This window comes from Marmota flaviventris, chromosome 5, assembly GCF_047511675.1.
Source record: "Marmota flaviventris isolate mMarFla1 chromosome 5, mMarFla1.hap1, whole genome shotgun sequence".
NCBI lineage: Eukaryota > Metazoa > Chordata > Mammalia > Rodentia > Sciuridae > Marmota > Marmota flaviventris.
In genome coordinates this window covers 124,373,013-124,397,170 of record NC_092502.1, presented here as the reverse complement: position 1 = coordinate 124,397,170, position 24,158 = coordinate 124,373,013, and the positions used below count along the sequence as shown (strand labels likewise).

The 24,158-nt window shown below is 40.0% G+C and overlaps 1 protein-coding gene and 1 pseudogene across 1 annotated transcript in view; both read right to left on the bottom strand.

Moving 5' to 3' along the window:
* Arl15 (ARF like GTPase 15) overlaps nucleotides 1–24,158 on the bottom strand; it is a 397,137-nt gene that overhangs the window by 256,275 nt on the left and 116,704 nt on the right. The window contains exon 2 of the mRNA XM_027938132.2: nucleotides 6,589–6,733. Coding sequence (XP_027793933.1) covers nucleotides 6,589–6,733 — 145 coding nt within the window. The remainder of the gene's footprint in view (nucleotides 1–6,588; nucleotides 6,734–24,158) is intronic.
* On the bottom strand, nucleotides 8,643–9,037 carry LOC114094978 (small ribosomal subunit protein eS26 pseudogene; annotated as a pseudogene).

The following is a 24,158-nucleotide window of genomic DNA, read 5'->3' as shown; positions in this document are numbered from 1 at the left end:
TATCTTGGTATGCTTTTGTTCACATTTCTTACATTTGGGGTTCAATGGGCTTCTTGGATCTGTGGGAACATAGTTGTCTTCAGATTTGGCAATGTTTCAGCCATTATCTCTTCAATTTTTTTTCTGTCCTTCTCCCCACCCCTTTGGCTTCATGCACTCAAAGAGCTCACTGATGCTCTTCCCCCTCTCTTGGATAGATTCTACAATGCTAACACTCTTAAGTTCATCTAATCCTTTCTTTTCATCAATTGGTATTAATCTCATCTGACACATATTTTATCTTAGGTATTATTTATGAGTACAAGTTTTATACAGGGTTTCTTTTTTTTAATACCTTTATTTGATTTATTTATTTTTTTATGTGATACTGGGGATCGGACCCAGTGTCTCACTCATGCAAGGAAAGAGCTCTATCATTGAACCACAACCACATTTCTTAAATCTTCCACGTCTGAACCTTATGAACAGATATAATACAGTTATAATGTCTTTCTTTGTTAATTCTAATATCTGTGTCAGTTCTGGTAAGTTTTAAATGAATGCTTATCCTCCTCGTTATGAATTGTGTCTTTCTGTCTCTTCCTGTGACTGATAATCTTGAATTGAATGTCAGACACTGTGAATTTTACCTTGTTGCATGCTATTTCTCTCAATCTTATACAGATTTGTACTGGGATACATTAGCACCACCAGAAAATTACTTGAACCTTTTGGACTGGGTAATATGATCTGCTAGGTGAATCCAGAGCAGTACTCAGCTTAAGCCAATTCCTGAGGCAAGATTCTGTTGAGTATTCTACCTAGTTCCTCATGAATTATGACTTTTCCATTCTGTCTGGTGGTTATAGTTATAAGTTTCAGCCCCATGAGAAGACCAAGCACTATGTCCCCTAGTACTTTCAGGTATTTCTTTTCCTGCCCTTGAGTAGTTTCCTCATGTGCTTGCTTTGTCCACAAAATATTCAAAGCATACACACTGAAGATCTCTAGGGGTCTCTCTCTGTGCAACTCTATTTTGTCTAGTACGCTGTCTTATTAACTCTAGCTGCTTGATCTCCTTGATTCTCAGCTCCATCTTCTGAATGCAGGAAATACACTGAGTTCTACTTCAGCTCCCTCTGGAACAGTGTCACAGCCTGGAAGCTCACTCAAGGCAGTAAGCTGGGGCAATCATAGGGCTCAATACATTTGTTTCTTATTTCTCAGGGATGACTGTCCTTTGTTGCTTCACATTCACTTACTTGAAAACTGTTTTATATATTTCATACTTTTATTTTTCACTTTATTTTTTTTTTCAGTTCTGACAGTTCAACCCAGGGATGCTCTGCCACTGAGCTGTATCCTGGGCCCTTTTTATTTATTGCTTTTATTTTTGAGACAGGGCCTAAGTTGCCCAGGCTAACCTCAACCCTCACAATCCTCCCAGCCTCAGCCTCTAGAGCGGCTGAGATTACAGGTTTGCATGACTGCACCCAGCTGTTTTTTTTTAATATTATCTCTGTTGTTTCAGGTGTGAGGGTAAGCCAGCCCAGTTATCCCATTTTGACTAGAACCAGAATCCTTACTCATTCTTGCATGCACCACCCTCTCCTGAGCATCTTCTGTCTTTACTTCTCACCAGGCAACCACCTTTATGCCTCTGTCTACTAGCATGAACACATGATAACCTTTCCTTATAAAAATAAATTCTTTTAACATTGCTTTCTCTCTCTTTTTAAATTTTTTTTTTGTCTCTCTTCTTGAAAGAAGAGTCTATATGCAATCTTAGCCAAAGGACCAAGGAATGAAAATGATAGTTTATAGCTCATTCCCTTTACTTACTCATTATCCCCTCATTCCTGAGGTTGGTTTCTATCCCCAACAATCTACTGAAACTGTTCTACTGAAGGCAGAATTAGACAGGCCGTAAGTATAGATAGGTAAATCAAGTCAGGTCAGATCAAGGAAGCCAATTTAAGTCTGGGAAGTTGGAGACTATCCCCTGGGGATTGAAATGCCTCCAGAGCTCTTCCTCCACCCTTATCAAGATAACCTGCCCTGCTCCAACCTGTTGCTAAGGTAACCTGTCCCAGGAATTCTCCCTCCCTACAGGAAGTTATAAAAGTTGTTAATTAATGTGTCCTGGGTTGTTCCATCTGGCCCTTCCTCCTATCCATCTGCTTCTCACCCTTTGGCCATCCCACCTGAGCATCTCCTGGGCCTAGTCAAGTATACAGGAAGGAGAAAGATAAGGGAAAGAGAGCAGGAGACAAAGGAAGCCTAGGACATTAAAAAAAAAAAAAAAAAAAAAGGCAGAACACCCTCACTTCTTGAGATACCAGAATACCACCTATGGCCCCCTTCTCCCTCCTGAGAAAAGTTTATGTTACCCCTTTTTATTATTTTACTTATTTATTTTGGGGGGTGCTGGGGATTTAATTCGGGGGCACTCGACCACTGAGCCACATTCCCAGCCCTGGTTTGTATTTTATTTAGAGACAGGATCTCACCGAGTCGCTTAGCACCTTGCTTTTTCCTGAGGCTGGCTTTGAACTCGGGATCCTCCTGTCTCAGCCTCCGGGATTACAGCTGTGAACCACTGTTACCCCTTTTTAAATAAACCCTGCTTTATATGCTTGCCTTGGCGTGCTTCTCTAATGTTATACTTCAACATGTGAGGAAGCAGGACTCGTCACTGATAATCGGCAATATCACTATCATTGGTCATTAATGATCATACCCTTCTCATTCTTTAGACTTAGGTTTATATTGTTGGTTCTTTTTACTTCTTGACCATACTGAACTTACATGATATTGCACAAAACTGCCCGGCTTATAGATTCCTCATCAGATACATAAGATATAATAAGATACATAAGATGTAAGGGCAGGCATGTTTATCTGTTTTGATAACTGATCATGCTTAGTACCTAAATCAGGGCCAGTTGCACAGTATGCAGTCAATAAATACGCAATAGGTGAATGAAATATAGTTGGTGCTTAGCAACCTTCTTGCCTGTCTCCATCCATTCTTTCTGTATGATCTCATCTAAATCCACAATTAAAATTGCCTCTTCAATCTGGATCTGTAGCTCTAAAATCTCCCTAGTCTATTTTTTTTTTAAAACCATTTGATCACTGTTGGATGTCATGCCGATACCTCAAAATTAGTAAACCCCAAACTAACCTCATTCTTTTTATCTTAAAACTATCTATCATGTTTTCCCTACTTCTTTTTACAATTCACTCAAACACCAAGTTAGAAACTTGAGTCATAATCAATTCTTTTCCCTTTCTTTATATTACCCAATATAATTATCACATTTTACAGTATCAATAAAATTACATGTGACTCTTAACTCTCCATCTCAAGTAACTACTTTGCCTGCTGGATCACCTCTCGTGTCACAGGCCTCTCCCAGCAACTTCTCTAGTCTCTGGCCTTGGATCCCAACACTTCATACAATGCTGCATCTTGTGCATAAAGACCACTAACTTTTCTCTGAATCACCTATGCTTTTGATTCTCACACCCCTCTCCCTATTACTCAGATCCTCCCTATCATAAGAGGCCTTATTCAAATGTAATATTTGATTAGCCTTCTTTGATCTCCTAGGTTAGAAATGATCACTTTTCACTTTCATTTTATACTGTCAAGTATAGCCCATATCATATTCTGTCTTAGCACAGAGCCTGTCATACAATAAACATTCAATAAATGTGAACCGTTTTATCACTAGAAAACTTATCTTCCAAACCCAGTGTAAACTTCTTGATGGCAAGGACCTCCAAAGAGGCCTCCAAAAAAGCACTCTGCCAAGTTCAGAATAATTGCAACTCATAGAAGTTTGATATCCAAAACGTTAGCCAACTTAATATCTAACTCACCAGAAAGTCAACTAGCACACAATATTATGATTGGTTCCAGCAAAAGGAAAACATTATTTTTAAAAATAAAAACAAATATAAAACACATATTATACTTTATGAGTACATTATAAAAATATTTACAGATAATTATTTCACATTATAATAGAAGAGCAAAACAATTAGCAGTAGGGCTAGATGACATCTCAGATAAAGAGAAGTATACTTTGTGTTACTCTTACACATATATTGGAGGTTACTTGGCTTGGAAACAATTATTAAGGTAATAAAGTTTGTATAAGTTTGAGGCACATTACTCAAAAGCTACCCACAGTTTCAGAAAACCAGCAAGTACATACTCAGATCAGCTCCTAAGCCTTAGATACCATGAAATGTCATTGGAAAATCTCTCCTGGCATGTGACTGTCATTGACTGTGTAACAATGGCCATATCACTACCCTCTTGTATCTTAAGACGATAAGAGTTAAAAACAGGATATGAAGATTCTTTTCTGTCACAGAAGATGGCTAGGAAGCTCACAGATGATACTTTATGTAAAAATACCATGCAGATTCAATTTACTATCATTTGTTTATTCACTTAACAAATATCTGTATCTATGCCTAAATCTTGTGACCGTGGATATAGAACACCAAGTAAAATGCTCTATCTGCCCTTAGGAGCCTGCAGCCCAGAATGGGGGAGTAGACGTGGGAACATAGCAGAATGACAGGTACTGAATGGTAGAAATATGGACCACATCCAGTGGAGAGAGGAGGGGGAACTCTGTTCTGAGGGAAGAAGAAGGTGGCTGGCCTGGTTCGGTGCACCGAGGTTGCTCTCCAGTTCTCTGCTCATTCTCTCTGTGGGCTCACAACTCATTACCAATCCCTCACTCTCTCCCTCACCCTCTAATCAAGCTGAGTCTGTTTCTTTATAACTCCAGTTTCATGTCTATTATTCCAAGATCTGAAAAGTTCTCAAAACCTGCACTTTTTTTTTTTTTCCTTAGCTGGTAGCAAAACCTGAACTGCACTGATGTCAGACTCTTGATTATCAATATTTTTCTGACTTGTTAGGACACTTGGGTCAACAATTTCATCATCCACCCACCACCAAAGCCAAGAATGAGTCATTCTCAGCTTCTTTTTTCACCCTCTAAACCCAACTGGTCACCGAGCCCTGTTGATTCTAGCCCTCAGATGTTGTATCCTATTTATCCCCTCCTCTCCATTCTTCCCACTCCTGCTGAGCTAAGGTCTCCAGCACATGCGTGGCACCATTTACAATCATCTCCTACCTCTGCCTCTCATCAGTGCTCTTCATAATTTATCCTCCACGTCATGGCCAGCTTGATCCAGCTTGTCATGCAGTTTCCTTGCTTAAAACATCTGAATGTCTCTGCACTGTCTACAAGTAAAGCTTGCATTTCTGAGCATGGTATAAGAAGTTAGCCAGAAGGTGGCCACAGCCTCTCTTAGGATTCGCCCCCAGCACTCTATTAAACACACACAGCAGCCATGCAGGAAGCCATGGGGTTTCTGAGAGGTCCCACTTTGGTTTCTGCCTTCACACAAGCTTTTCCACTGCCCCGAAATCTTTTCTTCTCCACCTCCCACTCTTTTGTTCCTGCTCATCTCCCTGGCTTGCCAACTTTGGATCCAAAGAAGAAAGACTCTTCAAGCATCCTTCCCTTCCCCAGCCAGGCAGCACTGACCAGACCCACTCCATTGGAAGTTTCTAGACATGAATTTAGCATCTATGTGGCCAGCAGACTGGGTCTCTTGCAGTGCTAGAATCATTGCTCATCCCCAGAGTACATAGTAGGTTCTCAAAAATCCAGCTGAATGAACAGCAGCTCTTCAACTTTCGCAGACAACTTCTCGCCCTATCCTTCCCTGTCAGCTCTAGATCTCCTCCCACAGCAGCTCTATTCTTTATCTCCTACAATTGTTCTTCCGTTTATCATCTCTAATTTATACCCTTCTTTCCTGTTCCTCTGTCAGAAGAGAAAGTGGAAGCATTTGGGGAGTGACAAAAGCTCTCAACTTTGACACTGATAACCTTTGGAGCGGGAGGGTTCTTTGTGGTGGGGGCTCCCTGTGCACTGCAGGGTGTGCAGAAGGCACTGGCCTCTACCCAGTAGCCCCTCTCCCAGTTGTGACAGCGAAACTGTGCCTGCACATCACCAACATCCTCTGAGAGGGAAATGACTGAGGAACTCTAGCCTAGACTGACTGTTCTGTAAGTCAGAAAACAACATGGGAACACTGATCAAAGGCCCCCTGCACTGCTTATCCTCCCAGTGAAAAATGGTTAAGGAGAGAACATTCAGACTCTGTTGCTGGGCTGCGTAGGGAGTACATGACCAACAAAAGTAGGACAGAGCAATGATTCAGGGGAGGACAGCCCTGCGAGGGCCTGAGATGAATTCACTCCATAAGAAGACCAGAGTTCCAGTCTTCAGAATTAGTTTGGATTAATATTTTACTGAGCCTGATTTATTCTGCACCACTGAAATGCTCAGCAAGAGAGATACAGAACGCAGTGATGCAATCCTATTAAGCCCTCTTCATATCTTTTTTGGAAAAGAGGTAAGAGTATTTAACATGGAAATAAATACACTGACAGAAGTATTGAACTAGAATGGAAGTGGGGACATGGGCCACATAAATAGCACAAGAAGCTGGAAAGGCCAGGATAGGAAGGAGAGAGGGCCTGATACCTGGCACAGAACCTACCTGTGGTTGATACGACGTTCTCGGGACTTTCACTGCAGAGTTTTGACAACAGACTAGTCTTGCCGGAACCGGTGAGGCCTATGCAAACCAGGTCATATTCCGGTCGTGCAGGTGGTGGTCCCTTGCAGCAAAGTGCTCTAAAACACTGCCGAGAAAGAAGAGGAAGTGTGGTTCTTTAAACAAGAACATGGGAACAAGACTTAGTAACATTTAAAGATGTCTGCGCAGGTGTTAACAAATAGATGAACATCCTATTAATTATAAAGAGGAAATAGTAACTTAAGAGCAAAGCAACCCAGATGACACCACCTCAACTGGATGGTCAAGGTTACCACCCCACCATGAGAGGTGTCTAGCCCACAGCATCCTTTCCTGTGATGGCAGGTGCTCTGCAGTGGGCATGATGTCATCATGCAGCATTTGAACCAAAATACACAACCTGCACCCAACCTGAGGAAACCAGAGAAAGCCAATCTGAGGGATGTTCTACCAGACAACTGTCCCGTTTCCTAAGGTATCAATGTCTTAAAAGTCAAAGACAGACTAAGGAACCATTCTAGGTTAAAGAAGACTATAAAAACAATATGGAATGCATCTGAGATTAGATCTTGAATCAGGAGGAAAAAAAGTGCCATAAATGACATTATTGGGACAATAATGAAGACTGAATATAGACTACATATTAGATAACAGTGTTGCATAAGGTTAAATTTCCTGAATTAAATAACTGTACTGTGGTTATGTAAGGAAAATCATTGTTCTGAGGAAACACACACGTAAGTACTTAGAGGTAAAGGGTCTTGATGTCTGCAATTAACAGGCTCAGAGAAATTCCAAATCTCTTCTCTCCATCTCCATCAGGGGAGGAGTGTAATAAAGCAAACATGGTAAAATGCTAATGATTCGTGAAGTTGATTGAAGAGTTCATAGCAAAATTCTTTGTTCTATTTTCATAACTCTTTGATGCCAATTCAAAATAAAAAGAATTTTAAAGAATTTAAATGAGTCTTTTCATATCACTGTCTTCTTGGCCTTTGCTAAATTTCAATTGTTTCAGGTAAACTGACCTCAGGGTGCTATGACCTGTAGGGTAGCGTGTGCACCGCACAAACATGTTTGCTCTCCTAGCGTTAAAACAAAGGGATTGAGGAGACGGAATATGATTCACAGTTTTTGATCTTTGGCTTATGCCACATCCATTTACTGGGGGCTTACTATATGCCAGTTTTGTAGGAACAGAAGTATTAGGCTCCGAATGATCCATGAGAGAGGGAGAGCATGAGGAAAGGAGAGAGAAAGGCTGACCCCCTCTCTTATGGGTCATCATGAGAGAAGAGACCAATAAAAAGCCTGTGTCGATCTTCTCAGATAAAACCTGAGTCCTAATTGGCTGTCTCACTTTCATAAATCAAGCTTGATTATTTCTCTTCCCTATTTCTCATATATGATCCACAAGACCAGTCCATGAAACTTCTGAAATCTCTCTAGGATCTGTCCACTTCTCTCCAGTCCAGGCCATAGTTACCTGGACAACGTCAACATTTTCCCCACCACTTCCAGTGTATTTGCTCTTGTCTTCTCTGTTCTCTGAACAGCAGCCTCTGTGATTGTTTATAAAAAGAAAATTATTACGTCTGCTTAACATGCTTTGGTGACTTCCTCTTGCTTCAGGGCCCAAACCCCTATCATGATCCATGAGGTGTCCACCACCTGCTCCAGCCCACTCACCAGCCCCTTGCCCACCTCCCCCAAGCCATGCCGGCCCCGTCTCATTCCAGGCACTGGCCTATGCTATTTCCTCTTCCCCTGACTCTCGGCTTAGCCAACTCCTCCTCAGTGTTTGGGTCTCCACTTAGCCATTCCATCCTCAGGGCAGTATGCTCTGATCCCAAGACTTAATCGGCAACTGACTTGAAGCTCTCACAGATCTTTTGTGAATTCATCTTGCAGATGAACACAGTTTCTTTCTTTCTTTCTTTCTTTTTTTCAATTATAATTTCCATTTTATTTTTTTCCAGAAGATAGCTTTTCTTCACTCATTAAGGATGGATGCAGTTCCTTACATGGGCTTTGGTGGAGGTTGTGGGGCAGCACCAGCAGATCTAAAAGGAGGTGGGGATGTCCGGTCCTTCTGGGCTTCACGAGATCGATTCCTGACTACCTTGCTCTGAATGGCACAACTCACACGGTAATGCAGCTTCACATACAGCTTGGGAAGCACATAAGCGTCGAAAACACTTGCTTCGGAAATGTCCCTGACGGCTGCGGCCTCCACGATGTTTCCAATGAGGAACTTCTTAATGGCCTTGTCCTTGGGCATGCACCTGGCACAGTTCGTGCAACGAATAGGCTGCACATGCCCGCGGCCCTTTTTCACACGACCATTATTCCTTCTTTTTTTGGTCATCTTGGAAGCGAGGACCCGGGAGAGGACATGACATCCGGCCTGACCTCTTATATAGCGCAAGATCCCTAAGCGCACATGGGGAAAACCCGTAGTATCAAGAACGGAAAACCACTTCCAAAAATTTCTTGATTACTTAGCGTTTCCAAAGAAACCCAGAGCAGACAGAGGTTCCTAGGGTTTATTTATGCATGGAACAAGTTACCTTTGGGACTACTTAGCATGCTGGCGGAAGAAAATTAGTGTTCTAGGTTTTGCGAGAAACATCGCGACACTCTGAACACAGTTTCTTATTAATTATTATACTATGGGAACCACATCTGTCCATCTCCATCCCAGTAACCCTAGTGGCCTTGATTGAGGTGAGTGTAGATCTCACCTCAATAAAGAAGGGTTAAAGAAAAAAAAAAAATGACAGTTAAAGTTTCACCTAAGAAAAGCAAAAAGGAAGCATGAAACCCAATAGGATGTCTGATCCACACCCACTGGGTCACCCATGTTTGAGAAAAACAGTGTAAAACCAAGAGAAACCTGTGACTTTCTCCTTTCACTTCAATGCCAGAAGTTAGCCTCATTTCCAAAAGAAAGGTTTTGATGTACAGGATCTATTCTTGAAAGAGGAGAGCTGCTTTTTGACCTAAATCCATTTTCCCTCAGTTTTTAAGAAGTTCTGCTGACTTCTGGTAAACAATATTTAATAATCCATATTCTACATGGATTTATTAAACTCTAATCCCATTTCCTCTCAGTCTTTTCAAGCCTGTGGAGTCTTAATTATTTCAGTCTGCCTTCATATAGCAACTCCTCCCACTCCTTGTGTCAGTTGCTCTTCTTTGGCCATGTTTTAGTTCCATTAAGTGTTCCCCTACGAGATTTGTGACTGCAGCTATAAGCAGCCTTCTCGATACCAACACAACACGTCCCATCCTGGATTTGCAAGAAAGCTAGCTGATATTGTTTCACTTTTGCAAACTTTTCCTCAAGTCTCCCAGACTCTTGATGAGAGTCCTATGTATGTATGTGTATGTACTTCCTTGAAGTCGGCCCCTGACTCACAGCTGTTCACACTAAGCAGAGGTCATCTGCGCTCTGCTATGACGGGACACACTGCTCACATCTGTTTCTATAGCTGGGCTGCTTTGGTCTCTGCTGAAGGAAGCAGAGAGAGATCCTATTCCAGCTCTAGAGATGCCCGCTGCTGCTTAGCTCCAGTGCCAGAGTTCCTATGGACCGTCTCTTAGAGGGGGATGGACCCAACTATTGTGATCCAAATTACTATAAATCCTAAATACAAAATGAAATTATATGTAGCTGATTACTTTTATTGCCCTGTTCAAATTATTTACAAATCATTCATACACCAATATTATTCAACATATTTTAGCCCAAAGTTCTATAATTCCATCTTCATATTGTTCTTGATATCTGGAGTGTAAAAACTTCTGTACCCAAATCCATTAATCATCACCTGTTAACTTATTCCAGGACACCGGAGACACTTCTGACAGAACACACAATTTAGCAATGACATTCCACTTCTCTGCTTTTTCTATATACTTCCCAGGACTGTCACCTGTACCCCCCTGGTTCCAGTTGCACAGAATGCAAAGATACCAAACATGGCAACTCCCCTGGCACACATTCACCGCTTTCCTGAATTCCAGTCTCTGTAGTTCCAACTGTTTTTGAAGACCCCAAATTAAATCTGAGCAAATTAAAAGTCCACCCCCAAAACTCAGGCTATGGAAATAAGGCATTTGGGAAAATAAATGCAACACTGACATTATTACGAGGCAGAATCTTTGAGATAAACTACAGAATCCTGAAAGTAAAAATGTATTTGAAGTAAATAAATACATCCCATGGCAAATGGGAAAAGTGTCAGACTTTGAGCCAACAAAATAAAACTTGTAAGAGTATATCATTTCAAATGGTGGGAGGGAGGAGGGTGTTCGTGGTGTTTGAGTCAGTTCCGAAAAGCTGTACAGAGTTTTCTTTTTTTTTCCCCCTGGTTTTGTTTAAAAACTTACTGAGGCTTTGGATCTTATAGTCAATTTACTTAAAATTACTCATTTTGGCCTCTAGACTATACTGTACCAAAGTTCATTGTGTTTGTCTCCTATAGCAGCTCCTGCATTGTTGAGAGTCAGCCCTTTTCACCGCTGTTCAATGAGAAACACAATGCCGTCGGGCAGTCCTGACAGCAAGCGGCAAACTCGGGCTTCATTCCCAGGCCAGACACTAAGGCATTGTGTAGCTCTGCCCAAGCCTCATAAACCTATCCATGCTTCAGTTTCCCCATGATTAACCAGTAACGTTTAACACTATCTGTCTCTTCCATTCTTCAGGAGGATGTTATGAGGCATGGGTTCAATGCATTATTCTACTAAGAAAGGCGCCAGACGGGTAAATAACTGTTCATCACGATGCTCATTTTCCTAAGATATCTTTGCTGCTAGTTAGCTTCCTGGGCAAGGGCCTGGCAGCCCGACATAACAGCCCAGACTGGAGTACTTCCCCTTCTTTTAACCCACAGCTGCTTCTACAAGTTCCATCCCATCCCAGTTCAACCCAAGACGCGCGCGCACACACACAACACTGCCCTCACTTGCAGCAGGAAATAGAAAACAAAGCCAGTCTGAATTATAATTATGTCCTCTGGGGGGCAACCAAGGTCATGGTCTCCCTCTGACTACTTGAGTTCACCAGGTTTCCCCTTCAGGGTCAGTTATGAGTCACTCCTTTTTGAAAGAACCTATGAACCTATCTACCACATCATGCCAAGACACAGAACATTTCCTCCTGGCATGTGTGCACAAACTTCTACCTATGTTCTTTATGAAATGGTAGGTCCTGAGAGAGGCCGACTGGCTACAGCATAGCTTTTGGGAAAATCATATAATCATATGCTCTTTAGTTGAAATATGGAGCACTCAAAATGCAGAATCATAAACATTGGGAATATCTGCTTGAAGAAGAAACAGGGCCACATGGGTTAGGAATAAAATATAAGCAAAAGATTACATTGCAAGGTAAAATGAAGGCTTGCATTTCAGTCTGGTGGTTCTGCCCCAAGACAGCAAGACCATCTTAAAACATCCCCGGCTCCATTTGGGAATAGTGTCAGGGTTTAGCATAGCTGGCAGAGCACTGTACATGGTAGGTAGTCAGTGACTACTCGGTTACTAAGTCAATGATGTAAAGCATTGAGTGAGCACTTAACTGTGTACCTCATTCCCCTCACATTTCCATCTCACCCATCCTAACTACTTCCAAGCCATTCACTAGTCCCTCCAACAGTCTGGGAACTCACCCTTCTTACCACCAGGTCCTGTGCACTTGCAATGAAAGGCCCCCTGCCCTTCTCTCTTCTTTCTGCTGAGATGGCACCACCACCAAAAGTCCTCCTTGCCTCCCTCAGAGAACTAATCCTTCCTTGTCCTCCTTGGCCCTGTACACACACCTGCAGCACTGCAACTGACGCTATAGCACATGTTTGTTTGTTTGCTTATTTTTCTGATTTATCACCTAATAGAAATAGATACACAGACCCAAAGACATAGCCATTCTTGATCATATTACTGGTTCAAAAAGCTTAAATTTTACAGGCTTCTGAGGGTGGCCAAGCACCCAAACAAAGAAACAGAGTTGTCCTGCAACTACATATTTCTGGATGAGAGATTTGCTCAAAAACCTCCCACTCTGGCACCAGCCCCTGCACTGCCAGTATTTCCAACCATCCTGAGTTGCTAAATTCCCAGCCTTTTGGGACATGGCATTTGTTTCAATTGATGCTCTGTCTTTCACCATGAATACAAGATTTTATTCTGAGCATGAATTCAATTTGATTGAAGCTCTGTATAGTTGCTGGAAATTTTTCTTCAGTCAGCTTTGGGAGTTCCTCACAGACACACAGTCACTGCCCAAGCCCCACAATGTTTCCTCCTTATTTAAATATGGGTCTCACCAGACAAAAAACCCAGGGCTCCTATCACAGACAGCCAGGTCTTTTTCTATGCAAGAGTGGGACCTGGCACAACAATGAGCAAACCCTTGTTAGATTAATGAAACATCTATAAGTCGGCACCTAAAGGCAAAAGAATACTCAGCCATAACTTTGACTAGATACAATTCTCATGCAATTTGGCTTCAAAACCAGAAAGAAGCACCTGCACATTTAACCCTCACCAGTTTTCACAATGCAAAAGAAGTTTTTGAAAGTAAGTCAATTTCTGGAAGTGTTTTCTAATACTAAGAATGTTCAATGAATAAAACATGAAGAAGTTCTTAAATATCTGAAGTGACCTGATTTAGAACACAATGTTTTCCAAGTCTATAATAGTCAAATATGGGTCTGTCTTTTGAAAATCTAACCCCAATACAAAATACAACAGGAGGCCAAATGTGTTAGAGGATTAGTCAGAGCTGCTTGAGCTCTGTAAGAGACATGACAACTGGTGGGTGTCTCAGTAAGTCAAAAACAAAAACAAAGACAGCTAGTACTATTGAGTGCCATATGTAGGTAATTTATGGATAGTAATTCATTTATTCCCTAGAACAATTCAGTAAGAAAAGTACTCTATGACTCCCATTTTAAGATAAGGAAACTGAGGCTTAAAGTCAAGCAACTTGTCTACAACGAACTGGATTCAAACCCTGGAGGTCTGGCTCCAGAGCTATTTGCTGAGCCACTGGAATGATAAGCTTCTACCATCTGAGGGTGTGTCATGCAGAAGAGACCTCAGAGCCATTCTATGCAGAGGGCAACACGATTCTTTAAAAATGAACTAGGGAGCTATTAAGTGGCAAAGTCGGGGGTTGAGTCAGGAGTGTCCAGCACCAGGACCCCCGCTCATGTCCTCTTGGCTCTGGGTCTGCCATGTCCATAGGCAGAGGTCAGAGCATCAGAAATGGGGCATTTCTGCTGTTTTGAAGATGTGGAAGAATTCTTTAAGTTTACCTATGTAGCTGAAGAGAAAGATGCCTGGACAGGAAGGAGGTGTTGCTAGGCTCCTTCACTGGCACCGTTAGCTTTCTGGCTAACAGTACCTTTCATTCCAGGCAAAGCGACCGTGCAGTGTTTTCCCCTAAGTTAGAAAATGTGGGTGAGAAGCAGAATCCTTAAGGTTCCTGTGAGCTGAATTAGGGAACAGGGAAGGAGGAGAGGGGCCTGGCTGGGATGGAAGACAAGGGATCCTGAAGAGCCACTGGCTTCTTTTTCCCACTGTGTGCCTCTTTCATTTAACCCTTCTTTATCCTCTGGAAAGGACAAAGCTTGTCTATAGAGAGAAGACCATGCTGGCCATTGAGATTTCTGATTCCACGCCAGGCAGTGAGGAAAAAAAGAAATCTCTAGTAGAACAGTCCTCATATTTTCCTCCTTAAAATACATGTGCAAGTAAATTTGAATGCAACTGCCAACTTATTTCAACTGTCTTTTGAAAATAAATAAGCAAATACTGAATAAAATAAAATTTGTTGAGGGAGAATATGGGAGAAAATGCACAAATAAATGGGGTTGTATGGAAATGCACATGAGGGAAATTATCTATAGGAAGCACAAAATCTCTTAGCTAGTCCTGTCTATTGTATAAAGAAAAATAAATGTCAAATATGCCCACGTGTATTGGAATAACTAGTTGTTCCTGCAAACAGGTGAAAAGAATAAGTTCAAGACGGCACCTAGGGCAACAGAAAAAATAAGCCAGTGATGGAGCGCTGACAAGAGTGCCCTTGACCGCCAGACACCGCCCAGCAGAAGACTTCCCCGTGCAGTAAGAGCAATCTACTTTTCGAGGTGAAAATCCTGTCACTCTTTAAAACCCTAGCAAGAAAAACAATAAATTGTTTTTACAGAAGATGGGTCAAACCTTTTGGCCATGTGGGCTGCTCCGAGCTCACAGACCAAGGCTTTGGCCCGGAATTGTCCCAGGGCTGAGGCTCCTGGTCAATACATCACACTGCCTCAGGACACTAAGTCTGTCTTTGCCTTACCCTTTGTATTTCTCAATCCACATTCCTTTTTGGGGTGAAATACTCCATTATTTCTGCTTTGTTCTGGGCTGTCTCCTGTCTCTGTCCCTATTAACTCGTGGCAACAAAAGAAACAAACAGAAGCAGGGGATTTCATGCTTAGCAGCTATAGACATTGGCCTCACGGCTTTGCAGAGGGGCAGACATCTGAGACTTTGAATGGAAGAGAGTGCCGCTGCACGCACTGAACCAGACCAGGGGCCCACGTGGCTCCCAGTCTGTGTATCAGCCATCCTTGATCAGTAGCACCCGGGAGCCCTGGTATGTGTGTTTCACCATGAGCCAAAAGTGAGATTTTGAAAGTTAGGGCATGTCTCAGATAATTAGATTTGAAGAAATCCCAGATTCTCACATATTCCTACCTATACAAAACTTCAGATCTTCTCAAGTTGGAAACTTTAAAAAAAAAAAAAAAATCCTATTTCTCTGATGTAAAATTGAAAAAGAGAGCTAGGTAGGCTGAAAATAAATGTGTCTTTCTTATTTTTAAAATGTAATTCTTATCTTGAAATGGTTAGATGGAAAATCTAATGTTTAAATACCAGTTTTATAATAACAGTATTATCCAATAAAACCAGCAATAAAATCCCCAGGCACTGTTGTCTATAATAGAACCCAAGCTTTATGTCTTTTCATAAATATCTGCATATCAGAGTTTCACCTAGGTCAGTTTCAGATCATACAGTATTTTTTCTTAAAGAACAAACAAAATATACAAATTGAGTTGAAGCTAATATATTGATATACAATGACCACTGTTTTGGTCATTATCTTAACAGACATTTCTAAACAGAAAGTAGGGCATAAAAAGAAAACACTCAGCATTCCTTACCAAGGGCATTTTTCTGTATGTTATACACTTGGTGTTGGGCTGGATCTGGAATGTTGCCTAAAGTTTCTTGTGTGTTCAGAGATATGGGAATTTTAGAAAATGACTGGATCATAAGGCTCTGAATTCATCCGTAGATTAATCCATTAATGGCTGAATGAATTACCGGGAGGAAGGTGGAACCCAGCTGGAGGAAGAAGTTCACCAGAAGCGTGCCTTGGAAGGGTTTACCTTCCCTCCCTTTCTTTCTCTGCTTCCAGCTGCCATGAGCTAACAGTTTTCCTCTCCCACTCTCTTTCAACATGATCTTCTGCCTTACCTCAGGTCTAAAGCAATGGAGCTAGGCCAACCACAAACTGAATCAATAGGAACTATGAGCAAAGATAAATCTTTCCAAGTTGTTCTTGTTAGGTGTTTTGGTCATAGCAACTAAAAGCTGCCTAACACTCATGGGGAAGAGTCAGGTCATGAGCACATTTAAAGAAGAGCTAGGCCCCCTAGGTATACCTTCGAATGTATCACCTACAAATCCCCAAGAAAAATCCCAACAAAATACCTTCTATCCAAAGTTGATATTTTTGAACTGGAGATGGGGAGACTTGCAACCAAAAAGAGAAAAACAAATCAAACTAATATTGTTTTTCCTATAATCCCTAACAGTGGAAATCTTATTCTATTTCTTCACTACACAATCTTTGGGGCCTTTCTAAAGATACAGTTCTGTCCTGCATATTCTTTGTCACCAATTCCAATACATCTGTCCACCTCTGCCTCTAATACCTTCCTGTTCCTCCTCTGTCTTAAATCATTTGATCAGGCCATCACCACAGTCCCCTGGACAACTATACACTGTCTGCTGGAGCAACTAGCTGAGGTCTCATCCAATTCCAATTCAGTCTCCAAATGCTATGATATTTCTATAATACACATAAGATCATTTCCATGATTTAAAATCCTCCTAAGGCCACCTATACCTGTCTGGATAATGCCCAAATTCTTTCTCTAAGCAAACAAGGATCTTTATGATCTTGCTTTTGCCTTCATTTCTGGTCTCCAATGGTTGTTAGGGAGATTACATAAAATAATGTCTGCAAAGCATTCCAAACAGAATTCAACACATAAAACTTAACTGACCATATTATTCTTGTTATTTTCTCACTATATACCTGGCCCATATGCCTATCAAAAACAGACTTCTGTGCAGTTTCTGATCTATTCTCGTACCTGCTCCATATGATCCAAAAAAGCCCACCCTCTGCCTATACATCATTCCTTACTATCTTCCTCTGGCTAGACATCCTTCAAAATTCAGTCCAATGATCATTTCTTCCATGAACATATCTGTGTCCCTCAGCCTGATTTAAATGATCTTCCTCAAACTTCCTTAGCACCTTTTCTGTTCTACTATTATAACACTCATTATTAGATCAAACAAAGTTGACTTACTGCCATCTTCCTCCACTAGACTTAGAAGTAGTTCCTATATTGAAATACTCCAATTTTGGACCTTGGGTGTCTGACCCAGAATCTACCACAAGATAAGACATGATCTGGTGAGTAAGTGCCCAGCTTTGATGAAATGCATGGTCAGACACGCTGAAATTGAGCCCCATTCGTATCAGAACAAGTGACTTTACCTGGAGCTGTAACCTAAGCTAGAAATAGGGATCATCTCACAGGATTGTTGGGAGTAGTTTGTGAGGCAGTACTTACCAAATGTTCAATAATCAATAGGTATTATAATCATCAAGATTACTGTTTTGAGATTTTTCCCTTAATGTTTTCCTAAAGAAAACTAATTTTTGTGACCACTAATCATGATTCTTTTCACAGTATATAATTGAAGATAATTCAGGGTTTGGGTTTATTTTATCATCTATTTGGCCAAAAGATCTGATTTGATCCACCAAATAACAATGGCTAACACAGACAATCCTTTGGTTTGCTATATAGTAAGAAAAATTAAAAAGTGTCACAATATATTTTTAATATATAGAGAGAGTATTGTTGGATTTTTTTTTCCTTCCCCTGAAAATGGGAAACTCCTAAAAAAGCTACTTGAAACATACTGGTCTATGCTAACAGTTAAATCCATTCTCTTTGAATATGAATCTCTATGCAGACTCAGACAAAAGCATAACGGGGCGGATGTGTATAATCCCTGTGCATCCTCAAATCACGGTGGTTTAACTGCTGACAGGACAAATGTTTACTAAGGTCTAGCCCTGAAGAGCCAATACAGTGAGCTAGATGTTATCTCGCCTCACACATCCACACACGTGCCAGACAGATTCTGATTGCAAAGTCTGTTGTTGGTGATGGGAGAAGCAGAAAGGGCACAGCTGGATGTTTCAGATCCACAGCTGAGCTGGCAGCAGTGGTGGTTCAAGACATCTTCTCGCCTTAAAAGCTGGAATTAATCTGAGAGAGTTATTTAAAGGTGTGTTTTATTAAAGAGGCACTTTCTGACTACTGTCAAATGCCAGAGAAAAAGCCAAGGCACATCTAATTAAGATCATCTCCAAGATATTCAATTGAATTTGTTCATTATCAACAACTCACTTATCAAAAATCAGATGCTAACAAAAATAATCAGTTCCTCCAAAAGATTAAAAGTAGCACGTGGACTTATATATATTAAAAATGTTTTTAGTGTCTGTTTTATTTTATTTTTCAAAAATAATATAGGCACAAATGCCTTAAATTATGTTCATTTAAGTTACAGCCCAAATTGTATACATGACAAAAAGAATAACATAACGTTTTCATGGAGATATTAGAGGGATACCATGCACTTGACATTCTTAACTACCGTCCTACTAAAAGGAAGGCTGAATATCATCATTCTCTCCCTCTCCCATCAAATAAAGCACCCACTCCATCAAGAGTTCTCAAACTACTAGGAAAATACATTTGAGCATTCTAAGTGTGTTTTTAAAAGGGTGCCCTCCTTTTTCTTTTGTACCAGACAGGGTTCTCATGCTAAATAAGATAAGAGCAATGCCCTGGAAGGATTCTGATAATTCACAGAATTGAGAAAAAGGCTAAAGAACTGCAACAATGAAAACAGCCCAGTTTATAAGGCAGCAAGCACTATGAGCTCAGGAGCTGTCACCGACACCAACTGCCTGACACCCTGTGCCAAACTGCACCGCAACCAGGAGGGTGCCCTCTGAAGGCTTTAGCAATGGGCTACGGAGCTTCAGTACCCAGCTAGCTAAGCTAGGGCCATGGCTGACAGGAAATTGAGGGGAAAAAACCCAAAAAACAGTCATCCCTTACTCCAGCAATGAAAAGGAGCCCTGACTCCACACTGTGGGAAAATCCACATTGTAGGATTTTTCCCCAAAGTATTCATTTGCAGGTCAGCCAAAACCAGCAACAACTATACATTTTATCCTTTGGCTCATGAGAGAAGCAGACTTATCTTTTACTACAATTTAAAGACATATCCTAGTCAAAACAATATTTGTTCATCTTGTACTTCAATAAACCTACTCTGATGGAAAATGCTTAGAGAAGTCAGGTTGATTCCTGGCAGAGGGCAGGTGAAGAGCTAGTAGAAAATATGGCCTGGATTTTCCTGAGCAAACAGGTTTTGCCCTTTTAGTGTCCCATTTGTGAGCTGCTATTTAACACTTAGTGCTCCCATTCTATGGGCATTCCCTTCTTCCTTCCCATACTTCTGCAAATAAACTATTACATGTAAGAAGAGGTGGGCAGGTTGTGTACATGGAGGAGGAAAATGCCTGACAGCTCCTGTGTTCATACATGCATATTCTTGCTTTCCTTTCAACTTCAGTTATCTTATAGGAGGAAAATGGGCCAAGGCATACTTGGAGCCCTGTTTAGCACCTAGCCTTTGTAAATTAGAAACAAAAGCACAGTCTGAACAATTGTTTGTCACTAGAAACATAGATATAAACTCCATTAAACTACTTAAGGATGTGTGATTGGGATTATATTTTCTTTTTTAAATAAAACCACCATGCTTTTCAACATGTTTATCTAAGTAATGTATAATCCTTCAAGCCTCCCTGCTCCAATTTGCAAATCACACCATAATCAGGAAGCAACTATCACAACAAAAAACTACTCACTTGGAACGTGCAAAAAAAGAAGAAAAAAAAAGAGCAATCATATTTATGGTTAGCAAAAGTAAAACATGGTTCTTGGCTAACAAATTCAACTTTCCCCACAGAATAAAATCTGAAGGCTTGCAGTAAATTGTCACATTAAAGAAGAAATAGTGGGAGAACAGAGTAGAAGGCAAATGATTAGATGAAAGAAGATATCTTTTTAAAAAAGGACATCGTGCCTCATTTGTTTGGTGAATCTGTGGAAATAATGATATTTTGTACAAGGAATTATGACTCTACCCTGGACAGACTCTGCAGATCCCCACGGCTCTCCGTAACTGAGAAGAGAACTATTCAGGAGTCTTTCATTTGTGTTTAAAAAGACCCTCAAGAAAATCGTTCACAGACAAATTAGTGTTTGCCAGAGATACAATATTCAATGCCAAAAGAGTTAAGAAAAATGTATTTGAGAGAATCAGGGTTCATATGACAACCATACAAGGACATTACTAGAAAAAGAGCAAAAATTCTCTGTGTAAAAATATGAAATAAAGAATTTTAGTCTTAAAAGAATTCTGCATGTGTTAAAGTAAGACCTCACTGTCACATAATCTGGGGGCACAGGGATTGGGTGGAGGATTTTTAAATTACCATGAGGTTATCTTAACCAACAGGACTTTCAAAGCAAATTATACAATAAAAACAATAGCTTTCTCTTCAGTCCTATCCATTTTAAATTTCTTATCAATTAATAATTTCTCTGTGCCCAAAAGAGCACAATATATATGGTATGTTAAAACATGAGATTTAGAAGAGCTGAGGATATAGCTTAGTTGGTAGAGACCTTGCCACACATGCACAAGGTCCTGGGTTCAATTCCCAGCACACAAAAAATAACAATAATAATAATGAGATTTTGAACTAATATATTACATGATGTTAAATTTTACTTCTTATATGCTTTTTTATTTAAGCCACATTTAAGTTCTTCACAGAAAAAACTGAGAAGTGAATTAGCCAGACAATTAAAGGATGCACAGCAAATACAGTTTGATCAAACAGGGGCAAGAAATATAAATCACGTTCAACTCAGGCTAATTTTGGATTTCAAACTTTCAAGGACTGAGGGTGAACACTAAATAACTACGATAACTTCTGGCCTGGGGGATGATATGGTCTCAGCAGCATGACTGTTGTAGTCAATCTCTTGAAAACTTCTAAGGTAGTTTACATTAAAAGTACCCAATATTTACTATAAGTAGACAAAAAGATTTCAAAAAAAAAAAAAAAAAAGATTTAGGAAACAAAATGCACAATATTAAAATATCAACTCCTACTGATAATTAGTTGTACTTTAAATATGGGCACTTCTCATTTATACTACAATTCCCAACAACTTATTACTCCTAAACCACCTGGGGCATCATTACTAAATAAACACAGAAGAAGAGGGTCACAAACAGAAGAAAAGTATAATTCAAAGATAATCTTTCATAGAAAAAGGACTCAAAATGCACAGAATATATATGAGCTGGGTGGGGCCGAGAGGTGGCTGCTGTCCAGGACATGTCCTAGAAACCACCCACTGTGGGCTCCACTAGCTGTTGTGATGCTTATCTTCACTTGTGTGCCCTGGGTCTCTACACTTTCTCCAGCCCACACCAGTGCTGAGAGGCCCCTATGGATCCCACTGATGGGCACTTATGCCTGCTGGCTTCTAGTTAGATGTGGCAGATTAAAATCACCAGCAAGAGAAGGCATTAAGAGAATGAAATTGAGTTACTCTGACTTCCTACTTGTGAGGCCAAAAAGGGCTCCCTGCATCCCTTGAGTGGGAATCACATCCCTTATCAGGTGAACCCTCTACTAAGCCTTCTCTGACTCTGGGGTCCAAACAGAGCTCTCTCTTTTTTTGCTCTTTGGGGACAAGGAGTAGGTTCTGGGTCCCATGTCTACACTTTCATAAATGATAGTCCTATTAGTTAACTCTCCTAAAATTACCAATTTGAAAATGCCATCTATTTCCTGACAGAACCCTAAAGAGTAGAAATGAAATGAAATCAAGGATGATGCCTAGATTTGGAACTTAAACAACAAAGGAATTAAGGTTTGGGGATAATGGGATGGGAAAATTTGATTTTGGATACATCTGAGATGTCTATTATGAGACATCCACATGAAAATGTCAAGTATAAGAGCTGATAATTGAGCCTGGAGATCTAATAAAGAGGTCACAGTTGAAGATACTAATATGACAATCACTGGATGGTTGAGGGGGGAATGAGTTAGGGAGTTTGTATGCATGGAGTGAGATTCTTGGTATGTTTGCACAGAAAAGACTGTATTTACTTTGGCAAATTTAAATGATTAAAGCTAGAAACGTAAAGATTTGCTATTTCTATACCTTTAAGTTTATCTTATAGAACCCATTATTCTAGTTATAAACCAAGTAAATCCAGGCTGGGATTATGGCTCAGCAGTAGAGTGTTCACCTAGCACATGCGAGGCCCTGCGTTTGATCCTCAGCACCACATAAAAATAAGTAAAATAAAAGTTAAAAAAAAAAAAAATCCTAGCAATAACTTTTAATAGGAAATTAACATTTAGTCTTATTAGCATTTAAAAACTTAACTTACATTTGCAAACTTAATATATTCTATTTTCTTCTTAAAGTGCTTCAAACACTTCAAAAAATGTTTCCAATTATTAACTTCTTAAAACTCCAGCAAATTAAACACAAAACTTGGTGAATCTAGAATTCTCAAATATTCCACTTCTAAATACAAAAACATTTATACTAACAATCATACTAAATCACTTATTCAACTTGATAATTATAACAATTAAAGATTATTTTCAAACCAAAGTTTCAATACTGTGCCATTTGCCTCATAATTTTTCTCCATAATTCTACATTGCAAAATTTAACAGAGTCGTGATTTGGATTCTTCCCCACCATACTGATCAGTCATGTGGATAATTCTTTTTCAAGTCACTACAACATAAATATCATGCCTCAAACATGGTATGGTTGGTGGCATGTACCCTAGACTCAAGTAACCAATTACCTAATTTTCATCTGAAATTTGGATCAGCAATATCAGTCCTAGGTTGTACCTAAATCATTTCACTAGTTTAGTAAATTCTGCATTTCTTTGTCATTTTAATGTCTTCATCTCTAGCTCTAAGAGGACACTGAAGTCAACACTGTGGGACAAACTGTCCTGCTCTGCTCAAAACAACAATCCCTCCACTAGGCTGTACCCTTCAACCTGCTCAACAAGGTGGTTAAAGCAGCCCTCTGCTCCGGTCCTGCACCAAGTTTCTCCTTATCATTGGGTATCCCCACAAACATATATTACACTGCTTGCTATTCCATCCTGCCTAGAGAAAGAGGAAGAGAAGAAAAGAAAAAAGGAAGAAAAGAGAAGGAGAAGGACAGAGAGAGGAGAAAAAGAAAACAACAGACAGCAATAAAACAAACTGAGAAAAATCAATGAAATCAAACAATTTTTTGAAAAGATAACAAAATTGACAAAACTTTAGTTATATGGACTAAGAAAAAGAAGCATCAAATCACTAAAAACAGAAATTAAAGTGGGACATTACTATTGATTCTACAGAAATACTGACTACACTAGAGTGCTCTGAACAATTATTCTCCCACAAATTATATAAAATTTAGCTGAACTAGACAAATTTCTAGAAATGCAAACTGACTAGGACTAAATTGTGAAGAAACTGAAAATCTGAATAGACCTATAACTAAAAAATACATTGAAAAAGTAGTCAACAATCTGATAAAAATCCAACTTCACTGGAAGATTCTATCACACATTTAAAGAAGTACTAATATCCTCAAAATTTCCCCCAAAAACTGAAAGAACACTGATGCAAAAACTACCAACAATGTATTAGCAAATCAAATTCAATAACATTTTTTAAAAGTAAACACTTTTACCAAGTGCAATATATTCCTTAAAGGCAAGGATGGTTCGATATATAAAAATCTATTAATTTAATGTGCTACTTTAATGAAATGAAGGACAAAAGCCACATGATCATTTAATTGATACAGAAAACGCATTTGACAAAATTCAACATCCTTTCATGATTAAACTAACACACTTCTCCTCCTTTCCTTCTTACTCCCCCAACCCTCAAAATTAGGCATAGAAAAGGACTATTTCAACATGATAAAATCCATACATGAAAAAACCAGGGT